Genomic DNA, 24,653 nt, shown 5'->3' on the forward strand with positions numbered 1-24,653 from the left:
TTGTACAAGACTTTATGGTTGATACTGTCACCTCACAGCAAGAACATCCTGGATTCAAAAGCTACAACCAGCTGGTCGTCTTATATGTGGACATCACATGTTCTTCCCATGTTTGCATTGATGGCTCCTTCTTTCTCTCAATCCAGAAACATACAAGTTGAATTTGAAACATGAGCTCTTAGCTGTGTTGTTGTCTGTGTGTTAACTCTGTCATCAACTGGTCATCTGTCCAGGATGGACCCTCTCTCACCTAACATGTGCAGGGATTGGCTCCAGAAACTCACAAAAGGAAAAGCAGACAATGGATGAAAAATTTTGTTCTATAAATCGTACACAGCAGTGCACACAACACAGGTGATCTTTTACATTTAATGCACAACATGTGTCATCACACTGTTGCAAGTTTTTAGTTTATAAACATAAATGTGGGGAAGTCCTGAGACGACAGACAGTCCAGAGCTGAGGAGATAAAAAAGGGGATAAAGAGACAGAAAGACACACAGCTTGATGCTCATGTGTTTAACTGTTGGACAAACAAACAGAATGATGGAGTTTATTCAGAAAGCTTTATCCAGATTATTGTCAGCAGGACAGACCTAGAATTTAATAACTAGGTCCTGTTCACATACACTATATAGCCAAAAGTATGTGAACGCTCACACATCAGACCGATATATGATTATTATTTTATTCAGACACCTTAATCTGCTGCTATAATTCAATTCAATTTTATTCAATTCAAATTTATTGATATAGCACCATATCACAACAAAAGTGATCTCAGGGCACTTTTCACATAGAGCAGGTCTAGACCGTTCTCTTTAATTTACAGGGACCCAACAATTCCCCCCATGAGCAAACACTTGGTGACAACAGTGAGGAAAAACTCCCCTTTAATGGGAAGAAATCTCAAGCAGAACTGGACTCTAGGTGGGCTTTGTAGGTAAGGAGAAGGATTTTAAATTAAATTCTGGGTTTTTCTGGAAGCCAATGCAGAGAAGCTAAAATGGGAGAGATATGATCTCTTTTTCTAGTTTTTGTTGGTACACGTGCAGCTGCATTCTGGACCAGCTGGAGAGTCTTCAGAGACTTGTTAGGACAGCCTGATCATAAGGAATTGTAATAATCCAGCCTAGAAGTAAGACATGCGTGGACTACTTTTTCTGCATCTTTTTGAGAAAGAATGTGTCTGATTTTTGCAATTTTACTTAACTGAAAAAAGGAAGTCCTTGAAATGTGTTTTATGTGGGAGTTAAAGGACATATATTGATTAAAAAAATAACTCCCAGATTCCTTACAGTGGTGCTGGAGGCCAGGGTGATGCCATCTAGAGTATTATAATGTCAGTGAGACTCCACATGTTCTATGTGGTGCTGCTGTCTTGACCAGGATACTTCGGTAAGAGAAGTTTTGACGTCAGTGAGACTCCACATTGGGCCTGCAGAGGGCACCACACTCCACTTTTTAATACACAGTTTAGCAGCCAGCTGATCCTGATTCAGCATCTGCATTTCCATATTTTTAAGGGTTCATGTTCAACCTTCAGGACTAAAAAAACACAAAGCACACGAGTCAAAGTCTGCACAGATACATTAGTGGAGAACTAAAAGCAAGATGGTTTAGTCTTTCCATTGCTGATCCCACTGATTATGAAGTATCGTTCACATGCTTCTGTCATAGCCAGCGTTTGTGGAAAAAAGGAGAATCTGAGGAACAAAGACAAGTCTCAGTTTATAATTTAGTCAGATAGCTTTTATAGATCTCAACACTGGTGAAAATACATGAAATTCCTTCATTCCTGACAGTGTAGACAGCTTTTACACTTTAAAAATATATATTTGTGGACATTTTATGCCTTAATTAGATATTGAAGAGATGACAGGAAACAAGGAGAGAGAGATGTAACACAGGTCCTTGTCTGGTTTGAACTGGTGTTGTTGTGGTTCATATTTGACGTCTTAACCCCTAAACCACAGAGGCAGCCCAGCTTTTATTGTGTATCCTCAACATGAGGAGACTTTTTGACTCAATGAGACGATGATTATGAATAAAACTTGTTTATTTATGTTGCCTGTTCTTAGGAAAAATAATTCACACACTACTGTAAATATAATATTTTGGTCAGAAAGATCATCAGACATTCATTTATTTTTTTCAAGCTTTTTTTTATGCATAAAGCTCCATAAAGAAAAGGTTTCTCCAGTTTGGTGCTTAAGAAGTGGACTGGCCTGCTCAGAGTCCTGACCTCAACCCCGTCCAACACCTTTGGGATGAACTGAAACACTGATTGTGAACTCGACCTTATCACCAACATCAGTGTTGACCTCACTGATGCTCTTGTGGCTGAATGGGAGCAAATCCCTGCAGCCAGGTTCCAACATCTGCTGGAAAGACTGAAACCAGAAGAGAAGAGGCTGTTATAGCAGCAGATGAAGGTGTCAGAATGAGATAATAATCATATAACGGTCTGATGTGTGAGTGTCCACATACATTTGGCCACATAGTGAGTGTAACCAGGACTTAGTCATTAAATTCTAGGTCTGTCCTGCTGACAATAATCTGGATAAAGTTCCAACAGTTAAACACATGAGCATCAAGCTGTGTGTCTTTCTGTCTCTTTTTCCCTTTTTTTGTAGAAACGAGGCTCCTCAGCTCTGGACTGTCTGTCGTCTCAGGACTTCCCTCTTCTTCACCTCTTCTTCACCTCTTCTTCCTCCTCCTGTCGTTTTTCCTGAGACTATCTGGAGGTTTGGTTCATGGCTCCTGTCTGTGCTTCACCCAGCTGACTCTGATTCAGACTTGCATCGTGTCTGTGATTAACTGCAGCATCCTTTCTCAGCACCTCTTGTCTCTTGGTTCGCGGCTACATTTGTGTTTAAATTTGAACCACAGATTTATAATCAAAGACGAACTCTTCAAAATCTCACAATTGTGCAGAATAGAAAAATATGAAGGCCTGCAGTGTTTTATTTGGACAAAGTTAGAGACTGTTTGTTATTTATCAGAGAGGGTGTCGTGGTTCTGTTATTGACTCTAGAGACTCTTGTTAGTCTGTCTTTCACTTCCTTGGTTGCCATTATCCTCCAGATGCCCTCAGACTTTTTCTGTTTTGTGAATATTGGACTGTGTGGGAGAGGGCTTATTTTGAGTTGGACTTTTTGAAGGACTATCTGATATATATGGTTTCTGCTCATTGATATGCTGGGTTGTATTAAGAGTATTGTGTTTTCTGTTGTGTGTTCCTTCATTCCTCCTGTGTTCATGTGGTCCTCCTCTCACCTGCCCCGCATTACTCTCATCAGTCCTGCTCCCTGTGTTTCCCTCAGCCTATCAGCTCCCAGCCTGCCTTTATGTCCAGTCACCTGATCCCCATTTGCTCAATAGTTCAGTTTGTATTTTAGCCCTGGTTTTCTGTTCAGTCTCTGTTGGATCCTCTGTTTCGTTCTGGTTTGTTCTGTTCAGTTTGAATAGAAGCCTTGTCCTGTTTACATGAGCATTTAATAAAGAGCCTGAAGTCTCTGTATTTGGGTCCATTCCTGCTACTCTACTTGACAGAGGGGGTGACTGGCCTACTTTATAAAAAAAACAAACCTTGACCATCCCCAGTAAAACACGTATTTTAAAAAGAAAAAATCTTATTTAAAATAACTACAAAATGCAACCATTTAAAGTTAACTGTCCCTCCCCTTAGCCAAAATAGCTCCCATAACTAACAGTCCCTTAGAGACCTCATGTATGTTTTTCAAGTGTAAACTTGCAACAGTGTGATGACATGTGTTGTACTTTATCTGTAAAAGATCACCTGTGTTGTGTGCACTGCTGTGTACGATTTATAGAACAAAATTATCCATCCATTGTCTGCTTTTCCTTTTGTGAGTTTCTGGAGCCAATCCCAGCACATGTTAGGTGAGAGAGGGTCCATCCTGGACAGATGACCAGTTGATGACAGAGTTAACACACAGACAACAACACAGCTAAGAGCTCATGTTTCAAATTCAACTTGTATGTTTCTGGACTGAGAGAAAGAAGGACCCATCAATGCAAACATGGGAAGAACATGTGATGTCCACATATAAGACGACCAGCTGGTTGTAGCTTTTGAATCCAGGATGTTCTTGCTGTGAGGTGACAGTATCAACCATAAAGTCTTGTACAAAACAATCACCTTCTTTCAAGGATTTAAAAGAGTCTTTATATAAACTGAAACAGGAAAGTTACAACTACCAAATATATTATAACAACTGTGAGGCTGCATTTTGCTGCCTCCTTCCTGTAGATTTATGGAGATAATACTTTATTCTGAAGAAACCTCACTGAAAAGGTTTAGTTTCTGTTGATTCAGTGCAGGTCAAATCAATCAATCAATCAATCAATCAATCAATCAATCAATCAATCAATTAAGCAATCAGGACTGTTCTGTGGTGTTTTCTATCGCCCTGGCTCTGTGTTTCTTTTTTATTCTTACACAGTTACAGATTAAATGTGTAAAATAAAGTAGGAGTGGTATAAATAGAAGTAATGACGTCACTGCCGTTGCTGCTCTCGAAAGCTGAGAAACGAAACTAGTGTTCAGATGAGACCGTTATTCCGCCACCAGTGGTTCAGTCTTCATTGAGTGTTAAAATGATGTTTAATCTTCAGACGTCCTCGACAACTATGAAGCTTCTTCTTCTCGTGTTTCCTCTCCTCTGTTTTGAAGTAACGTTTGGTGACATAAGCGGTAAGAAAACTATTTAGACCAGGGGTATTCAACTAAAATTTAAAGAGGTCCAGTTAGAGAAAATTTCCTGAAGCAAAGGTCCGGCAGATCATAATGTCTAACTATTTAGTGTGATATATATTTAAGTAGCCTTGTAGTTGTATCTACATCTGCATGTAATTAATACCTGACTGTCAAATCAAATGAATTCAGTACAATTCAAATACTTTTTGACAATATTTATTGTCACGTAACATAGAACTGAACATGTATGTATGACTGCTGATATGTTTAATGTAATAATAATAATAATCTCATTTACTAAATAATTTTCTCTGTCTCACTCGTCTTTTTCTCAACCTTCACCGCCTCATCTGTCTTGTCTTGCCTCTCTCTCTCATCTGTCTGCACTCATACTTTATTCTGAAGAAACCACACTGAAAAGGTTTAGTGTGTTGATACGGTGCAGGTCAAATCAATCAATCAATCAATCAATCAATCAATCAATCAATCAATCAATCAGGACTGTTCTGTGGTATTTTCTATCGCCCTGGCTGTTTTTTTCATTCTTACACAGTTACAGATTAAATGTGTAAAATAAAGTAGGAGTGGTATGAATAGAAGTAATGACGTCAGTGCCGTTGCTGCTCTCGAAAGCTGAGAAACGAAACTAGTGTTCAGATGAGACCGTTATTCCGCCAAATCTTAAATCTTCATTTAGTGTTAAAATGATGTTTAATCTTCAGACGTCCAACAACTATGAAGCTTCTTCTTCTGGTGTTTCCTCTCGTCTGGTTTGAAGTAACGTTTGGTGACATAAGCGGTAAGAAAACTATTTAGACTGATGATCTCCCGATGGCTCCCGATCTACAGCTTCCGATTGGATTTTCCCGGTGCACCTTAAATGTCGCATACCGCCTGCAGATGGCGGTATTCAGTCGTTTTCAGTCTTTCAGTCTTATTGCTATCTCTGCCTATTTGCTGTGGTCTAAGATTTACAGTATTGCTACAACCCAGCCTTTGTTATCTGAAATTCAAAGTAGAAGTCCACATCTCTACAAGAAAGGTGTTTGAGACATGGCTGGTCCCACCTAATCGGGCTTGTTGTTCCAGAAAAGTAAGCAGGACTGAGTAATTATTAATATTTGAGTGTATTTAATTCATTGTCTCTGGCGAGGAGCAGCCCCACTTTACTTTTGGGGGACGGTGGGTCCCAATCATCTTTGATGATGATACCCAGCTGGACAGGATTGTAAAATACCTGTCAGACTTCCTCTACAACTGTGACACCTTCTTTGCTGATGTCAGCAACATGGTTTCTTCTGACAGGATCAAATACATCCTGAATGTGATGCTGTCAGAGGTAGGTCGACAGCAGTTTTAACTTATATCCCTGAACAGATTTTTTTGTGGTTATGGTATTAGTGGTTAAGATTAAACTTGGTAGATATGTGTATTTTTCTGAGTATATTTTCCTTTTTTTAAAAAAAAACTTTTACTATTTAAGTATATTTACTTTGTAATTAAAACAGAAATAATACTCCACCTACACAATAACGACAGGCGACATCTTGGTATCATTATATACACCAACTTGTCATAACATTTTTTTTTTCTTACTTTCACACCGCAACTAAAAAGTAGAAAAGAAGTATTCATCTGGAACAATGTGCCATTGCAGGAATTGGAATAAATTGTAGAAATTTAGTTTGAGAAAAATTTGGTTTCAGGTCAGGTTGGTTGTGCCTGTTTACTTTGTAAACAAATCTAATCCACTAAATCTGTATTGTCACTGTGTTTTCTATACGGAGCATAAAGGATAAATCACAAATTTGTGAAGGAGGGGCAGAAGAAAAAAGGGAGAGAAGGAAGGACATAAAGAGTGAAGGAAAGGCAGTGAGGAATAATAGCAAAGGACAAGTAAACAGGAAAAGTACAGAGAATTGGTGGGAAAAATAAAAGAAATTAGAAGGAAGATGGAAGTATTAAGAGAAAAGTAGAATGACAGATAAAGAACAATAGGGACAGAGTGTAAGCTATGTATATGACTATGAGAAACGCAGGAATATGGATGAGAGGAGATAGAAAGAAGGACGGAAAAAAGTAAGTAAGATAGACAGAAATGTCCAGAATGGAAGTGGGCCAGACAGTAAGACTGAAGGACACTGAGACAAAAGCAGGACATTCAAATGACAGTTGATCTGGAAAGAAGCAAGAAGATATCAGGAAGAAACAAAGACTGAGTTACATATGGAGGTTTTAGTAGTAGTTAAAGGGCTCCATAGCTACTTGAAACATTAGTAATAGTATTAGTTATATTAGGAATGCAACCAAAAGTTGTAGAAGTACTTTCAAGCAATAGTGACGGTAAGAGGATGGGAAACTGAGAAATACTACTTTTGACCCAAAGGCACACTCACAGACTCAAAAAGCAGGATGATTATGAAAAGAATTTACTTTGTCAGCAGGGACAACACAGGACACCAATAGGTTAAACAGGTAAAAGGTTAATAATAATAATGATGATAATGTATTTATTTGTTTATTTGAATAGAACTTTTAAAAACAAATGTTACAAAGTGCTTCAAAAAGCAATAAAAAGTTAAGGCAGGCAGGAAAAAGCAAAACATAACAAGCGTTACTTGAAAACTAGAAACTAGAAAGACTGCAACGCTATGACTAGAAGACATGATAGACACTGTGGCTAATGACTAGGATACTGTGTGGGTCCACAGTATAAACTCTGGATAATGGGGTAATGAGGATCATGTCTGCAGGCAGGTGCAAGGTCAGGTGAATGGAAAAAGTAGGAACACAATAAGAACAACTGGTGGACAGGAGGAGAATAACAGGGTCTGAAATGATGGAAAATGTTAGTGAACATTCAATCAAATGTTGATAACCGTAACAAAGTATTGAAAGAAAGCTCTTTATGAAAATGTCTTCATATATACATCTATATATATCTATATATCTATATACATATAGATATATAGATAGATAGATAAATGAAGAAGAAGCACACTTGAGACTGAATTATGGTACTTCTAACACAGGCCACGGTACAGGCTTTGGCAAAAGTGAGGAGACTAACATTGGCAGAAGCAGTGAGAGAGGTTGACCATGGCCAATTAGAGGAACAATGGTAATTTTGTTAAAGTAAGAATAAAAAATAACTTTTCTACTTTTGTTTTGAAGTCAGAAAGAGCAAGTCTTCATGGCAGTCTGAAATGAAATGGAGAGACGTGGACTTCTGCTTTAAATTTCAGATAACAAAGGCTGGGCTGTGGCAATATTGTAAATCATTAACATTGCCATTTTCACAAGTAGAATAAAGGTTTCATAAATCAGAAACTGATTTTAAGACACTTCAGCCACTCTGAGATAATCTAGTCCAGATTTGACAGTTCTAAAAATAATGTTTTTTGATCTGGACCTGGTCTAATGTGGTCTGGATGGGAAAAAAGCAGTGAAATCGCCCCTTTTTTGCACTTTCACAAATAGAATAAAGGATTCACAGATTAGAAACTGTGTTTTAATGAGTCTCTGGAGTCTCCATGATAATCTAGTCCAGATTTGACAGGTCTAAGTAACAACCGCCATCTACAGGCGTTATGCGACATTTAAGGTGGACCGGGAAATTCCACTCGGAAGCTGTGATCGGAAGCCAACTTCAGCCTCCAGGTTTCAGGTTTAGATTTGCATGTTTTATCTTTTACTTTATTTAATGCTTTGTTTCGATAATTGTTAGCAAATGGCTCCACATTGTTTCGACAGAAAAGCGTTTTGACAGCTTGACACCTCTTCCTAACATACAGCGAGCAAACTCTAGCGGACGCAGCGCGGAAAATTGTCCAGATATACTACGAGCGATTTCGCAGCGCTGAGTGTTGTTCCCGGGTTTTATTCCTCCAAAAACTCCGGCTCTGCCCCCGGCTCTCTCCTCCAGATCGCCCCGGTGCTCTGTCCCTGAGCAGCGGCTCTGTTCCTCCGCTCCGTCCGGTCCTCCACACACACACTCAGCGCTTCGACATCGCTTCCTAGTAGAAGAAAAATATTTCTTCCCTTAATACTGTGTTTGGACAGTGTTTTGTATCTTATAGTATGTTCTGACCTTACGGTCCTCATCCCACTTTTTCTGCCAATGTTCCAATAATTTCTTTTTAATTAGTGCTTTACCTTCTCCTTTTCCAAACGGAATGTCTATTGTATATTTAGTGCTCTTTTTTGCCGTCCTATCTGAAAATTCTTTACCCTTTAATCCCGCATGTGCAGGCATCCAACAAAATTCTACCACTATTCCCATTCTCTGAATTCTAAATAAATATTGTAAAATTTCAAACAATCCCTGATTGATTTCAAGCTTTGTAAACTCAGACGCACTGCAGCAGAGTTTACACACAGGACAACCCTGTCAGGTCTTGCTTCTTCTAACCACTGCAGACCAATAATCACCACCATCATCTCAGCTGTATAAACCGTTAACTTGTCTGTTATTCTCTTTGCTATATGAATCTGAAAATGAGGGATATAGACTCCTGTTCCTACATGATCTTTCTGGTGTTTTGAGCTATCAGTAAATATCTGTAAGTAGTTATAAAATTGGTTTCTTATATACTGGTTTGCACATACCAATTTTTGTATATGTAAGTTTCACGTGGCACGGGGGCTGCTTTGTTGAAATATTGTAGGGGGCGCTGTCTAGCCATTCTGCCACACCCATGCCTGCCACCTATGCAGTATTACAGACTTTAAGACATGTCGTGCGTGTGCAAAGTTTTGAGAGTTTTCAAGCATGTCTAGCCCCTTAAAAACATCTTTGTACTTTGGGGCGAAGAATGTGTCGCCATGGCAACAGCATTTGATTATGGGTCATGAGCTGCTGAATGTAGCATCACCAAGGTTTTACATCTTAGCTGAGTCAATTTCAAGTGCATAGGCCAAATTTACCAGGAGTAATTAGACAAAGTATGACGCATGTTACTTCATGTCGACAGTAGGTGGCGCTATGACTGTCACTAAATATGGGCCTTTACATGTCTTCAGATCGGGACATTTAACAAGCATATGAAATTTGGAAAAGATCAGACTATGTGGAGTCAAGTTACAAGGCTTTGAAATTTCATGGCGTCGTCATGGCAACACCTTTCAACAGAGAGTCACCAACTTTAGAATTTACAATCTCCAAGGTCTTGAGCCTATTCTGAGTAAATTTGAGGTGGATCCAATCACCGTGCTACTCACAGGGCGTCAAAATGTAAAACATGTAACTTCCTGTTGCCAGTAGGTGGCGCTATGATCCAGTATTGACACATGGACTCTTATCAAGCACAAAAGGTTTGGGTCTCATAGGATCATGTATACCGGAATTACGACCATTTCAATTTTCATGGCGAAGGATCGAAATTCACCGCCCGGCCACGCCCCCCTGGCAATGTCGAAAACTCACCGTTTTCATAACTTTTCATCTCCCAGGTCTGTAGATGATGCTGACTGAATTTGAAGTTTCTGAGGTCAAATCTCTAGGAGGAGTTCGTTAAAGTATGCCGGCTGGAAACGGCAAAATTCATTTGAACTTTGAATGAGTCACGAGACTTTGACTTACAAATCTTGAATTTACCTGTTTTTTCTGTCTTTTACTGTTTTTGAGATATTAGATATTATTAGATTTTCTTGCTCCTCCTGTGATTTTATAATGAGTGTGTATTGCGGAATGTTTCACAGTACTGAGGGAGTGACATCACCAGGAGCAGATGGAAAGGAGGATTTTAGAGTACGCTTCTTGTGAAATCTCCTCATAAATCCCATGACTTTGGGCAAATCTAACATTAAAAATCATATTTTAGTAGGAAATTTCGTCGCGAATCCATTGATACAGGTTTGAAAGGTTAATAGTTACTATCTTTTTATTTAGTTTATATTAATCTATATATGAATTATGGTAAATTAAGTTTCACTTAAAAAATATTCACAAGTGCAAATATATAATGTGCAGGGCAGAGCAAAGGATTTGTTGAAGACAATGTGCCAGACGACAAGAAACAAGAAAAGTTTCCTGTTACAACATAAGTTGATATGTTGCTATGACAACAAACTTCCATATGTCTGTCTTAACCTGATTATTCTGCATGTAAACATACTGATTAATACATGTTTTTGTCCTCCAGAGCCAAATGTCATCAAAGTGACCGTGGAAGAAGGAAGTGACGTCATTTTACCCTGTTCACTCAGCAGCAAGGAGAGCATTATGTTTCAATTGTTTGTCTGGACGAGAGATCATCAGAAGACGGTGTTCGTGCATTATCCATACTTTCATAACCGTTACGGCTATCCAACTCAAGATGAGGAGTTCATAGGACGAGTCTCACATTTTGAAGATGAACTGAAGTCAGGAAACGCCTCCATAATCATCAGAAATACGGAGGTGGCTGACAGTGGAGACTACACCTGTGATTTTCCACAACTTCAGCCAAGACAAATATTCCACATTAAGCTTCTTGTTGTTGGTGAGTGTTTTTATAAAACGCTTATTTACTGATGTTACTGGTTTAAGAGTCTCAGATGGACTCAAGTCAAATAGTCAGAAAACACATCTGGCAGGGCCTCGTCCCCACAGCGCTGCAACCATGTATGGAGAGATTCCCTCTTTATCAAACATGATGGATATTTGAGACACATTGCAGTTTCTGTCACTGCGTCCAACAAATTTTGTAACTTTCTTAAACCTATTAAGTACATCCAGCTTCATGCAGTGATTGTCCAGGTGTGTGGAGGTAAGAAAGAGAAACTTCTCTCTCAAACTCCTGATTTTAACAGCATGGATGTCTTGAAGGGGAGACTGTATGAAAGTGTGAGCTGTTATCACCATTTAAATGATGATCACGTCTCGCCCCTCTCTATAACGCCAGGCTTTACACTCAGTTCAGAGCAGCTATAAACACTTTTACCTTTAGATGACACGTTGTAAGACCTACAGTAGTTCATTTCAAGTGAACTCCAGCCTTAACCCATCTGGGACTGACACAAAGCAGTCGTGTCTGTGAATGTGCGGCCAGTTTAAACCAGGATGTTTGTGAAATCTGAGACTGGTTTCTTTTTTTCCTCCAATCAGTTCTGTTCAATAAACAGGCAGCAAAGTTCTGTTTTTCCCAGTATTAGTCTACCTGTCTGCCATGTTGATGATATCATACAAACCTTCTAACATAACTATGTTTTCTTTTTAGGTGGTGTCTTTAAAGACAGAACAGCTGAAAACCTAGGTGAGTCCTGATTGTGATGACGTCACTGTCTCTACATCTGACACCTGCTGTAACTTTGACTCCTACAGGCCTCAATCATTCACAAACTAGAAAATCTGTATAACTGTGAAACAGATCAGGGATCATTCTTGTATTTTTATGTGAATCTAATTTCACATCACTTATGAGTGGAGACATTTCTACACCAATAACAAGTTTTACATAATGACTGTTTATACAAGAATTCAAACTTCTTTACACTATATATGTGTTATATGTGTTTACTGGAAATAGTGTTTGCACTGGTGAGTTTTTGTCTGTGTTACAGTCGGGTGTTTGTATATTTCTAAGTGCTGTCTGGCAGCTTCCTCACAGCAGAATTAATGTGTAAATATTCTTCTCAGCAAATAAAACAACAACCTCTCTCTTTCTGTTTCTCTCAGCACAATAATCACACTGGTAGGTTTATTATTGAACGAGCAGTGATTTATAAAAGTTTGTTTATTCTTCAAATTCTTCTTTTTTTAAAAATTGTTTTGCTACAAAATCATCCTGAAATTCTTTTATTTGAAATATGTTGTCTGAGATCTCAGCAGTGTTTTCTGTTTCTATTTGTGAAGCACTGGATCAATATGAAGCAGTTGTGTTGAAAATGGTTCACTGTTCTGAAGCATTTGATTCAGTCAAAATAGCGACATCTGCAGAGCAACTATTGGTATTGCATCTGTATGGATGGATTCAATCTGAGACTGTGATGAAACAGTTAGTCAGAATATAGGTGGTGTTATTGATTCATTATTGGTATGTTGTTCAGTAAAGTCTATAGACTATTATATAAAAGGATCAATTTTAAACAGTTTACAGCAAAGATATTGTGTCAGATTGAGAAGCACACCCTGTATCCAAAACCAGCACAACACCTCTCAGGTACGAGTGTGATGTAACGAGGCGTCTGCAGGGTGGTCACATGATTTTTGGCGTAGTGAAGCGAAGCATTGAAACGTCGTGCTGCGATACATTTGCTTTGAAAGGTTGATATGATATTGAGTCGTCTGCATCGAGTGTAACATCACTAGTTTAGTGTCATACAGAATATTGTATGAATCTCAGACTTCATTGTTATTGTTTATTTAATAATAAACATTTGCTTTGGAAAAGTTTGGACACCACTTTAAGTTTTGCACAATTACTTTGGAGCCAAATTTCTTCACATTTATTTACTTTCTGAGATTTATACAATATTTTCTGTAAAACTAAACTTTATTTTTTAACTCCAGTTGTTCACACAGACTTTTTGTCAAAGTCTTGAAGTCCAAGCTGAGATAACACTGATGACATTACTCTGGTTATTGTTAAAGACTAAAGCTGCTCCAGAGCCTCAGAAGACATTAAACAACAGTTTAACAGGCTGAGTCGTCCTCCTCATGACCAGTAAACTCATCTTTGACATCAGTAAAGTGTCTATTTACACACAAATGAAGAATATGGTATTAAAATGTAGGTTTACCTCTTGTCTCATTAGAGCTTCATTTGGTTCATATAAAATATTTGATGAAAATTGAATCTTAATTTTAAATTGAATCTTAATTTTAATGGATTTTAGGTTTTAGGAGGAATTGAGATTATAAAACATGAACAAACCTGTAGTTTTTAGTTTAAAAACAATAATGCTCTCCTTCCTGTGTGAGAAAATAAAAACCTCCAGTTAAATGTTTGATCAGCTGCTGTCGGCTACTAAAGAAGAACTACAACTAATCTGATGGTCAGTTTTTCATTCTGGCAGCTTGAGACTGTTGATCAAATGTTTCTCACTGACACAATTAAACTCTGATAACACAAAGGCTCAAACATGCTTTACAAGAACCTATGATTCATATTTTATACACAATGTTTATATGACTTTAGTGTGATAGAAAATACTGTCTACATCTCAGACAACAAATTACACCTGATTTCATTTTTATTTTTGTACCTCAAGAAACTGAACAGAAATTCAAGTTTTATCCAAACTTCTTCACTGTATGTGTCTCTGTCATGATATGAGTCAGAAATAGTGTTTGCAGTGGTGATAAGTTACCAAATATTGAGTTGAAACTTGTTTGAAATATGTTCTATCAAACATTTCTGAGATGTGTAGTTAAGGCTGATGTGCTTTTCTATTTCACTGTTTCTCTGTTTTTCCTCTGAAATATGATCATATACAAGCAGAGACAGGTTGAACAAAACATCCCAGTATTACAGTTCATGTCTGATCCTGTAATTGTTCTTTACAAGTTATTGTTTTATACTTTGTTCACAGGTTTAGCTACAAAGCCATATGTCACGGTAGTCGATCAAACAGCGGACTGGGCGCTGCTGCAGTGTGAAGTTCGAGGTGCTTTTCCAAAACCTAAATTACGCTGGCAGGACAGTGATGGAAAAAAACTTCCAGCTGAAGAACCAAAGGAGACAGAAAGAGGAGGCCGCTACGACGTCATCCTCCAAATCAATGTGACCAAGACCGACAACTATCGCTGTGTTGCTACGCAGAAGGAAATCAGCCATCAGATTTATGCTGAAACATATGTTTATATCCATGGTGAGTTTCTTCCTAATCATATTTTAATATCCAAATGATTTTAATTGTTAGCATGTTTTTAGTTTTGAATAAATTTCAATGTGTGCTCAGACTGAACACAAAGTGAATGAACTCAAAGAACTGGAGTTAGTGATACATTCTGAGATCAGTTTGAACTGTTGTTTGAACTGAACTTTGTGTTCAGTCTGAAACTCACAGTATGAAAACACAAGTTATTCCATCTCACACTATAATATACTATATCACATCTGGTCACCACTTCTTCTCTCACTGGCTTAGAGTGAGTAGAAGAGGTAACAGGTCATTATTTGACCTGACACTGGTGTAAACTGGAGTTATAGTGGGTGAGCTCCACTTGTTAAACTATGATTGAGTTACTCAATATCAGAGATTTTAATTGACAGATTAAATTGATGTGATTCACTTTAAGTTAAACTGTATTTCAAAGAAGTTATGACAATAATAACATTAAAGTAAATGACTCAGTTATGTTTGTTATGTAGCATCATCTGATATTTCACTCTCACTCTAAACTGTATTAATGCACATTATTCTTAAACTAAAACATTCCTCCATAAATGCATCTAGAAAGATTAAAACCAAATTAATACCTGATGGACCTGTAGTGACTTGATTTCGACAAACAAAAAAAAACCTAAGCCACAGTGAGGGTCTGTTACTGAGATATGTAACTGACGCGTCGTCATGCGGCGGCTCCATGTAGTAAATCAAACATCTGCGGGCTTGTGCTTAAGATGTATTTATTTACCACTGTGTATCAATAAAGCCTTTGCTATACACACACTTACACCTATAACTTGCATGAAAACAAACAAAAAAGGCTTAAAGATTAGCCTCCAAATGGCAGTCAAAAAAGCTTCTGTCGGTAAGCAGCACACCTGAGGAGTAATTGCCTCTTCTTCTACATATGCATTTCCATATGCTGCTGTTCAATACGCCACCTACTGTGGCAACCAGGGAATGACCTTAACACACACATAGATACAAATGGCTCTAACAGTACTTTTACAGTTACAATTAGCTGTTAGGTTTAATATCTCCTGACATCTTATAACATATTTTAGTAAGTTATGTTGCAGCTTGTGATGCTGTAATAACTTCTGCATTTGGCTTGTTGATGGTGAAACAAATTTTTCCTGAAAACCAGTTTACACACTACAAAAGGCTCCACTCAGACATTCATTTAACTTGAATGGTAAAACCCAGTTAAATCACTAGTCTGACACTAGCAAGCAAACAAAGTTTAAAAGTCAAAGAAATAAAATAAAATAAAATGCAGTCAGAATTAATAAAAAACAAAGACACCTGATAAAATATACAAGGAGAGCAGATAAAATGGACAAATGAAGATAAAATAGCACATACTACCCAAATGCCTGTCTGAGCAAATGGGTTTTTAGCTGCTTTTTAAAAGAGTCTACATTATCCAAGGACCTTAAGCTTGTTGGAAGACTATTCCTATACTTAGGGGCTGCCGACTGGAAAGCATGATCTCCCCAGGTCTTAAAATGTGTACTCGGTACACTTAGAAAGCCTTGGGTGATGGATCTAAGAGTTCGACTAGTGGTGTAGGGATGCAGAAGGTCACTAACGTACTGTGGAGCCTGGCCATGTAGGGCTCTATAAGTGAGCACCAATATTTTAAAATGAATTCTAAAACTTACTGGAAGCCAGTGCAGTGAGATTAAAATAGGAGTTCTATGTGACCATCTGTTGGATCAGGTTAATAGCCTAGCAGCAGCATTTTGGACAGTTTGTAAGTGGTGTATGGAAGATTTATTAAGGCAGGTAAAAAGAAAGTTACAATAGTCCAAACGTGATTAAATAAAAGCATGTATTAACATCTCCATTTCCTTTCTTGGTACCACAGGCCGGAATTTGGCTATATTTCTCAGGTGAAAGAAACATGATCGAGTTAGCGTCTTAACATGCACTTCAAAACTCATGGATTGGTCGAAAATTACACCAAGATTGCGCAGGCAAGACTGGGAAGATGAAGATAAGGCACCGAGGTTCTGCCTGATTGATGACTGAAGAGTATCAGGGCCAAAGATCAGGACAGTTTTGTCTGCATTTAACTGCAGAAAATTATTTGCCATCGCATTCCTAATTGCATTTAAACAGTTGTTAAGAACAGACAGTTTGTGAAGATCATTAGGTTTAAATGAAAAGTAAACCTGGATGTCATCAGCATGCAATTGGTAGGAGATGTTCTTGAAACTGCTGATGATCTGTCCCAGTGGCAGCATGTATATGGAGGTCCCAAGACCGATCCCTGGGGAACACCACATGACAAAGCTGCAGTATCTGACACAAATTCACCTACAGAGACTGACAAAGATCTGTCTGTGAGATATGAGGAGAAAAACTCCAATGCAGTCCCAGAAATGCCCCCCAGGTGATTTAGCCTGTTGATTAGAATGTACAGTATTGAACGCTGCGCTATGGTCCAATAGTAGTAGAACAGAAAATTCTCCGGCATCTGCAGCCATTAAAATGTCGTTTGAGACCGAAAGGAGAGCTGTTTCAGTGGAGTACAGTTTACGGAAACCAGATTGAAATCTATCAAACACCCTGTGCAATTCCAATGTTTGAACAAGTTGTTTCTTCACAGTCTTCTAAAATTTTGGAAAAGAATGAGAGTTTTGAAATGGTCCTGTAGTTCTCTGGCAGGGAGGGGTCCAGGTATGATTTCTTTAATAGAGGCTGATCAATAGCCTGCTTAAAGTAGCTGGGGACACACCTTGATAGAAGAGAGCGGTTTACAATATTGACTATGCAGGGGCCGATACAGTTAAAAACCGCAGAAATACTTTGAGTTTGGAGATAAGACATAAATTACTGGCAAGGCAGCTATGTAAAATAGCAAATGACTGAACCACCCACAGAATAAAATCGGAAAATGGTAACCTCCATACCTTGCATAAAGACATAAATGATAGATTCCAACAGTTTTATGAGGGGTTATATGCATTTCAGTCAAATGCTCACCCAAGTGATATGCAAGAATTTCTAGATATATGTAAATTACCGGCACTGGATCAGCATGACTGGAGTGCCCTAAATAACCAATAACCAGCGCTGTAACGTAACCGTGCGGGGCCCCCCCGCGGCTTTCCTTGAGTGGGCCCTTAATAAAAATATTTAGATTTTTTTTAAGGGGGTGGGGTTGAGGCACAAATTAACACAGCAGAGCGAGTAAAGGTGTTGACCCTGCGTCTGTAAAGATACAGGACCTGTCCATGGTCCTGCACATTAGACTCCTCCCCATTACACATTGTCGCAGAGTGCAGGATTTAATAAGCAAATACTCAATACTACTTACAGAAGTTTTTCCCTTTTTTAAAAAATTTTTTCTAACAAAACATTTCAATACAGAGCAATAAAAATTGTGTCAACTGTGTATACATGTTATATGTGTATACAGAAACGTCAGAGATGCTACACATCCATCCACTATACCGACCTCCACAAACTTACTTTTATTAATTGGACCAAAAATCCCTGACGGATCAAACAAAGAAAACTACGGATTAGTAAAGTTTTTATTTTATTTTACAGACAATATCATGACCTGGACCCTACGTTGCGGTAAAAAAAAAAAGAAAAAGATAGTTGTTTTACAGGCGAGGGCGGGGCCCCCCTACCTCACGGGACCCTTTCGCCTTGCGGGGGCTGCAGGGGTATACTTTACGGCGCAGCCAATAACCAAACTGTAAAAGTAGTCTCATAAAGAAGTTGTTCAATTAGAGGAGCCAATACCAGAAATATCAGCACCACAAAGTGAACAGTGAAGGTGAAAGTCCGAGCTCTGACTCTCTCAATCAGCCACTTATCACAATAAAATATGCACAATAATGACAAAATACTTCTCTTTAAAGGTATAATATGTAAATATACCACATTAAAATGTCTAAAAACAATTGGACCCATGTTATATATTTTGTTGGATTGTGTACTTACATTATCCCAGATGTTTCCAACAATGTTCAAACCCAGAGAAATCTGTAATTTGGACCGTTTCATTTGGTCGCCTGTCAATGGCATCATACCCCTCTACCAAAGAGTATAGTGCATAAGATGCATGCCTCGGCATTCTGTTTGTCCGCTACAATGGTGCCTACCAAAGAGTACTTACACATATACAAGATAATACATCAGCATTGTGGTTGTTCGACAGAAACTATTATAAATTGACTTTTATTCCATTTTAAGCCACATTTTCGTGATAAATTTTGGTCGTTTTTAACTATATCTTTTAGCCAGATGAAGGATTTCATCATTGGACGTCTAGATCTTAAGTTATCAGAGAAATAAACTGGGCAAACGTTAGTAGCAGCTCGGCTAACAGCCCCTCCAGGAAGTCACGTGCTCTCTGAACATCGTTGGAGAAACACTGATTTTTTTAGGTGAAACAGCTTTAATTAGTATTTTTTTAACGATTTTAATCTGCGTGTACGTTTGTTTTTGGAAAGGAGGAGAACTCTGCGGATAATTTGGCTCCCGGTGGAAACCTGCGGAACGTCTGAAGTTATAAGAGAAATAAACCGAACAAGTGTTAGCAGCAGCTCGGCTAACAGCCCATACTGGACGTTTGGTGCTCTTTCGAACATCGTCAGAGAAACACTGATTTTTTAGGTGAAACTGCTTTATTCAGTGTTTTTGCCTGTAATCCCCGGGTCCCTTTGTTTTGGAGAGGAGGAGACCTCTGCGGGTAATTCGGCTCCCGGTAAAAACATCCCGAACGATGACTGGAGTAATCCTATCCCGGTGAAGCTGGTTATTTAACAACGAAGACAATAACTCCCATGATCCTTTGCTACTTCACACCGTCATCACACTCCATCTTTTATTATTGTTTTGATTGAGACCCCTAGTGGCTGAAATTACATATTGTGCGTTTAAAGCTATAAACAGTATTTATTCATCTCCACAAGGATCAACAAAGTTAACAATTGTTTCAATCAATAAACACTACACTACCAATTAATACTAAATAACACACATAAAAACAGCAGCTGTGTAAAATCAAAACAGGTAAACAAAAGCGTTTGTGTGTGTGTGTGTGTGTGTGTGTGTGTGTGTGTCACAAGATGGCTGACATTATCGAGCCAGGTGACGATGCACGTGATTCAAGATGGTGCAGCTTCCTGGGGGAAGTCGCGTCATCTGAGAACCAACCAGCGGAAGGCACTGCAGAGTTCTGGTTAACAATAGCAGACAGCGCCGACCGGTGGTCGGTGGTCTTTCTGCACACACGTATCTGATGGCGGATAACAAAGGAGTAAGGCGGCGCTGTGTCCTATGCTATCTGACTATCAGATGTGTGGAAAACGTGCATGATTAGGTGGATGTGTAGGTGTGTGTGTATGTTAGTAAAAGAGAGGGGAAAGAGAAGGGGGGAAGACCAACTCTCAGTCCCACGACTGTGAGAGGAGAGCAGTGGTTGCTTTATCTATAGAGAGCGCGCATATGGACGGCAGTCTGTACGCACGACAAAGCAACTATCTTTATTTCCTCAAGGCTGACGGCGCTGGTTTCTTGGCAGGTCAGCGAAGAAATGCAGGATGGTTGACTCAGTCGGTAGACAGCGGGGTGTAGAAGTTATCCGCGTCTCTGTGGAGAAAATCCTGTCTTCCTTCTGAGGCCCAACAACTGTTTGCTTTAGGTCTGGAGCACTTGCAGAAGCTACTTGATGTCATCCTGATATACAGGGATACAATCGGAGTGTACTGTTAATAAGATATGCTTGTATGTGGATGATATTTTGTTATATGTATCCCAACCTCAAACCACCATCCCATCAATTTTATCCATAACTGATTTATTTGGCACCTTTTCTGGATATAGAGTCAATTGAAGTAAGAGCGGATTGATGCCTATAAGACTGGAAGATTATGATTGGTTTAAATCACTTCCCTTTAAAAATAACAGTAAAAAATATATAATCAATACATTTAAAAAATATAAATATAGCTCTCAATTTAAAGCAAACTTTCTTGTTGGATTTGTTGAAGACAATGTGCCAGACGACAAGAAACAAGAAAAGTTTCTTGTTACAACATAAGTTGATATGTTGTTATGACAACAAACTTCCATATGTCTGTCTTAACCTGATTATTCTGCATGTAAACATATTGATTAATACATGTTTTTGTCCTCCAGAGCCAAATGTCATCAAAGTGATCGTGGAAGAAGGAAGTGACGTCATTTTACCCTGTTCACTCAGCAGCAAGGAGAACATTATGTTTCAATTGTTTGAGTGGAACAAAGATGATCAGAAGCAGGTGTTCAAGTATGATGGAGGCTTCCATAGCAATAAAGGCAATCCAGGTCAAGATGAACAGTTCATAGAACGAGTCTCACATTTTAAAGATGGACTGATGTCAGGAAACGCCTCCATAATCATCAGACATACGGAGGTGGCTGACAGTGGAGTCTACACCTGTGAATTTCCACGTCATCAGCCAAGACAAATATTCTACATTAAGCTTGTTGTTGGTGAGTGTTTTTATAAAACGCTCATTTACTGATGCGACTGGTTTAAGAGTCTCAGATGGACTCAAATCACATAGTCAGAAGACACATCTGGCAGGGCCTCGTCCCCACAGCGCTGCAACCATGTATGGAGAGATTCCCTCTTTATCAAACATGATGGATATTTGAGACACATTGCAGTTTGTGTCACTGTATCCAATAAATTTGTAACTTCCTTAAACCTATTAAGTACATCCAGCTTCATGCAGTGATTGTCCAGGTGTGTGGAGGTAAGAAAGAGAAACTTCTCTCTCAAACTCCTGATTTTAACAGCATGGATGTCTTGAAGGGGAGACTGTATGAAAGTGTGAGCTGTTATCACCATTTAAATGATTATCACGTCTCGCCCCTCTCTGTAACGCCAGGCTTTACACTCAGTTCAGAGCAGCTATAAACACTTTTACCTTTAGATGACACGTTGTAAGACCTACAGTAGTTCATTTCAAGTGAACTCCAGCCTTAACCCATCTGGGACTGACACAAAGCAGTCGTGTCTGTGAATGTGCGTCCAGTTTAAACCAGGATGTTTGTGAAATCTGAGACTGTGGTTTCTTTTTTTCCTCCAATCAGTTCTGTTCAATAAACAGGCAGCAAAGTTCTGTTTTTCCCAGTATTAGTCTACCTGTCTGCCATGTTGATGATATCATACAAACCTTCTAACATAACTATGTTTTCTTTTTCCTTTTAGATAGTATCTTAAGAGACAGAACAGCTGAAAACATCCCAGGTGAGTCCTGATTGTGATGACGTCACTGTCTCTACATCTGACACCTGCTGTAACTTTGACTCCTACAGGCCTCAATCATTCACAAACTAGAAAATCTGTATAACTGTGAAACAGATCAGGGATCATTCTTGTATTTTTACGTGAATCTAAGTGCTGTCTGGCAGCTTCCTCACGGCAGAATTAATGTGTAAATATTCTTCTCAGCAATTAAAACAACAACCTCTCTCTTTCTGTTTCTCTCAGCACAATAATCACACTGGTAAGTTTATTATTGAACGAGCAGTGATTCATAAAAGTTTGTTTATTCTTCAACTTTTTTAAAAATTTGTTTTGCTACAAAATCATCCTGAAATTCTTTTATTTGAAATATGTTGTCTGAGATCTCAGCAGTGTTTTCTGTTTCTATTTGTGAAGCTCTGGATCAATATGAAGCAGTTGTGTTGAAAATGGTTCACTGTTCTGAAGCATTTGATTCAGTCGAAATAGCGACATCTGCAGAGCAACTATTGGTATTGCATCTGTATGGATGGATTCTATCTGAGACATTGATGAAACAGTTAGTCAGAATATGTGTTGTAACGAGGCATCTGCAGGGTGGTCACATGATTTTTGGCGTAGTGAAGCGAAGTACTGAAACATCGTGCTGCGATACATTTGCTTTGAAAGGTTGATATGATATTGAGTCGTCTGCATCGAGTGTAACATCACTAGTTTAGTGTTGTACAGAATATTGTATGAATCTCAGACGTCATTGTTATTGTATATTTAATGATGAATATATGCTTTGGGAGAGTTTGGACACCACTTTAAATTTTGCACAATTACTTTGGAGCTAAATTTCTTCACAATTATATTACTTTTTGAGATTTATACAATATTTTCTGTAAAACTAAACTTTATTTTTTAACTCCAAGATCTCATACGTGCAAGACACATTGTGAGTGAGGTAAGTGAGGGGATGTCTGATGGATTTATGGATAGATATATCTGTGTATTGTCTGCATAAAAATGGAAGGAAATATTGGAGTTGCGAATGGCTTGACCCGGGGGAAACATGTAAATGGAAAACAATAAAGGCCCAAGTATTGATCCTTGAGGAACGCCACATGTGATATTTGAGAATTTGGGGGAGACATTTCCAATTGAAACAGAGAACATTCTGTCACTCAAATAAGACTTAAACCAGTCTAGTCCACCAGTCCCAGTCACCCCATGCAGTTTTCTAGTTGATTAATTAGTATTTCATGATTGACTGTGTCAAACGCTGCAGAAAGGTCTAAAAGTACCAGAACAGTACAGTGGCCGGCATCCAAGTTCATTCTAATGTTGTTGAAACTTTTAAAAGTGCAGTTTCTGTGCTACGATGAGTGCGGAAACCAGACTGAAACTTTTCGAAGAGAGAGTGATCATAAAAGAAATAAGCTTAGAGTAAACCACTTTCTCCAGCACCTTGGCAAGAAAGCGTAATTTGGATATGGGTCTAAAATTACTCAGATAAGTGGTGTCAAGAGTTTTTCAGAAGGGGGTGAACAACAGCAGATTTAAAAATCGGAGGAACAATCCCTGAAGATAGAGATTTGTTAAAAAATGCTAAAATATCTGAGGATGAAAAGGCAGAAACCTCCTTTAAAAATCTAGTGGGTAAGGCATCAGAGGGAGAGGTGGAAGATTTCATGCCATAGATCATCCTCAGTAAATCTGACTGGGAAATCCTATAAAAAGAATTAAAAAACTGATACACCTCACAGTGTGGTAAAATAAGCGGAGATGGTATGATTGGGGCTTTAATGTTGGAAACTTTATTGACAAAAAAGGAACGAAAACTCTACGGAAGAGACTTCTACGGAATTGGGAGGGCAATGGATAAGGGAGTTAATAGTCCTAAAAAGTAACTTGGGGTTGTGAGGATTTAAGGCAATCAGATAAGAGAAGAATTTTGATCTTTCATCCTTTACAGTGTAATTAGACTCCTTTAAAAGCTCTTTCATGGCATTAAAATCATAACATCTTAGTTTGGAAACTTTCCATCTCCGTTCAGCACGCCTACATGCCCTTCTAATGCTCCGGACAGGGCCATTAAACCATGGAGATGGTTTTGTCAAAGTAGGGCAGGCTTTGGACAATTTAACAGGTGCTACAGCATCCTGTGTAGTAGTGCAACGCTGCAAACATTTAGAAGCCAGCTCCTCTACACAGCAGGAATAATCTAAAGGGTCAAGCCGCTGAGAAGCTTGATAGGTGTTGCAGAGATTCTCACAGGTTTGCGGCGTGATGGGTCTAAAATGACAAGGGCCTCTAGGGTTAGAAAATAATAGTGTTTGCAGTGGTGATAAGTTACCAAATATTTAGTAAAACTTGTTTGAAATATGTTCTATCAAACATTCCTGAGATGTGTAGTTAAGGCTGATGTGCTTTTCTATTTCACTGTTTCTCTGTTTTTCCTCTGAAATATGATCATATACAAGCAGAGACAGGTTGAACAAAACATCCCAGTATTACAGTTCATGTCTGATCCTGTAATTATTCTTTACAAGTTATTTTGTTTTATACTTTGTTCACAGGTGCAGCTACAAAGCCATATGTCAAAACACTTAATCAAACACAGTACTGGGCGCTGCTGCAGTGTGAAGTTCGAGGTTCTTTTCCAAAACCTAAATTACGCTGGCAGGACAGTGATGGAAACATCCTTCATGCTGAAGAACCAAAGGTGACAGAAAGAGGGGGCCGCTACGACATCATCCTCAACATTACTGTGACCAAGACCAACAACTATCGCTGTGTTGCTACGCAGGAGGAAATCAACCATCAGATTTATTCTGAGATATACATGTATATCTATGGTGAGGCTCTTCC

General features: G+C 38.6%; 1 protein-coding gene across 12 annotated transcripts in view; it reads left to right on the forward strand.

The window, feature by feature from the left end:
* Positions 1-4,534: 4,534 nt before the first annotated feature.
* The window catches only part of LOC137180907 (butyrophilin-like protein 2), a 66,442-nt gene continuing 46,323 nt past the window's right edge, over positions 4,535-24,653 (forward strand). For 2 of the 12 annotated variants that reach the window (XM_067586183.1, XM_067586185.1), the window contains exons 1-7: positions 4,544-4,720; positions 10,867-11,205; positions 11,923-11,958; positions 14,237-14,515; positions 20,702-21,037; positions 21,762-21,800; positions 24,362-24,640. In XM_067586183.1, coding sequence (XP_067442284.1) covers positions 4,624-4,720; positions 10,867-11,205; positions 11,923-11,958; positions 14,237-14,515; positions 20,702-21,037; positions 21,762-21,800; positions 24,362-24,640 — 1,405 coding nt within the window. In that variant the 5' untranslated portion in view covers positions 4,544-4,623. Of the gene's footprint in view, positions 4,721-5,353; positions 5,523-10,866; positions 11,206-11,922; positions 11,959-14,236; positions 14,516-20,701; positions 21,042-21,761; positions 21,801-24,361; positions 24,641-24,653 lie in introns of those variants that run through there. The other 10 variants (XM_067586184.1, XM_067586187.1, XM_067586186.1 and 7 more) reach the window with 10 other exon arrangements.

Source organism: Thunnus thynnus, chromosome 4, assembly GCF_963924715.1.
Source record: "Thunnus thynnus chromosome 4, fThuThy2.1, whole genome shotgun sequence".
Classification (NCBI taxonomy): Eukaryota; Metazoa; Chordata; class Actinopteri; order Scombriformes; family Scombridae; genus Thunnus; species Thunnus thynnus.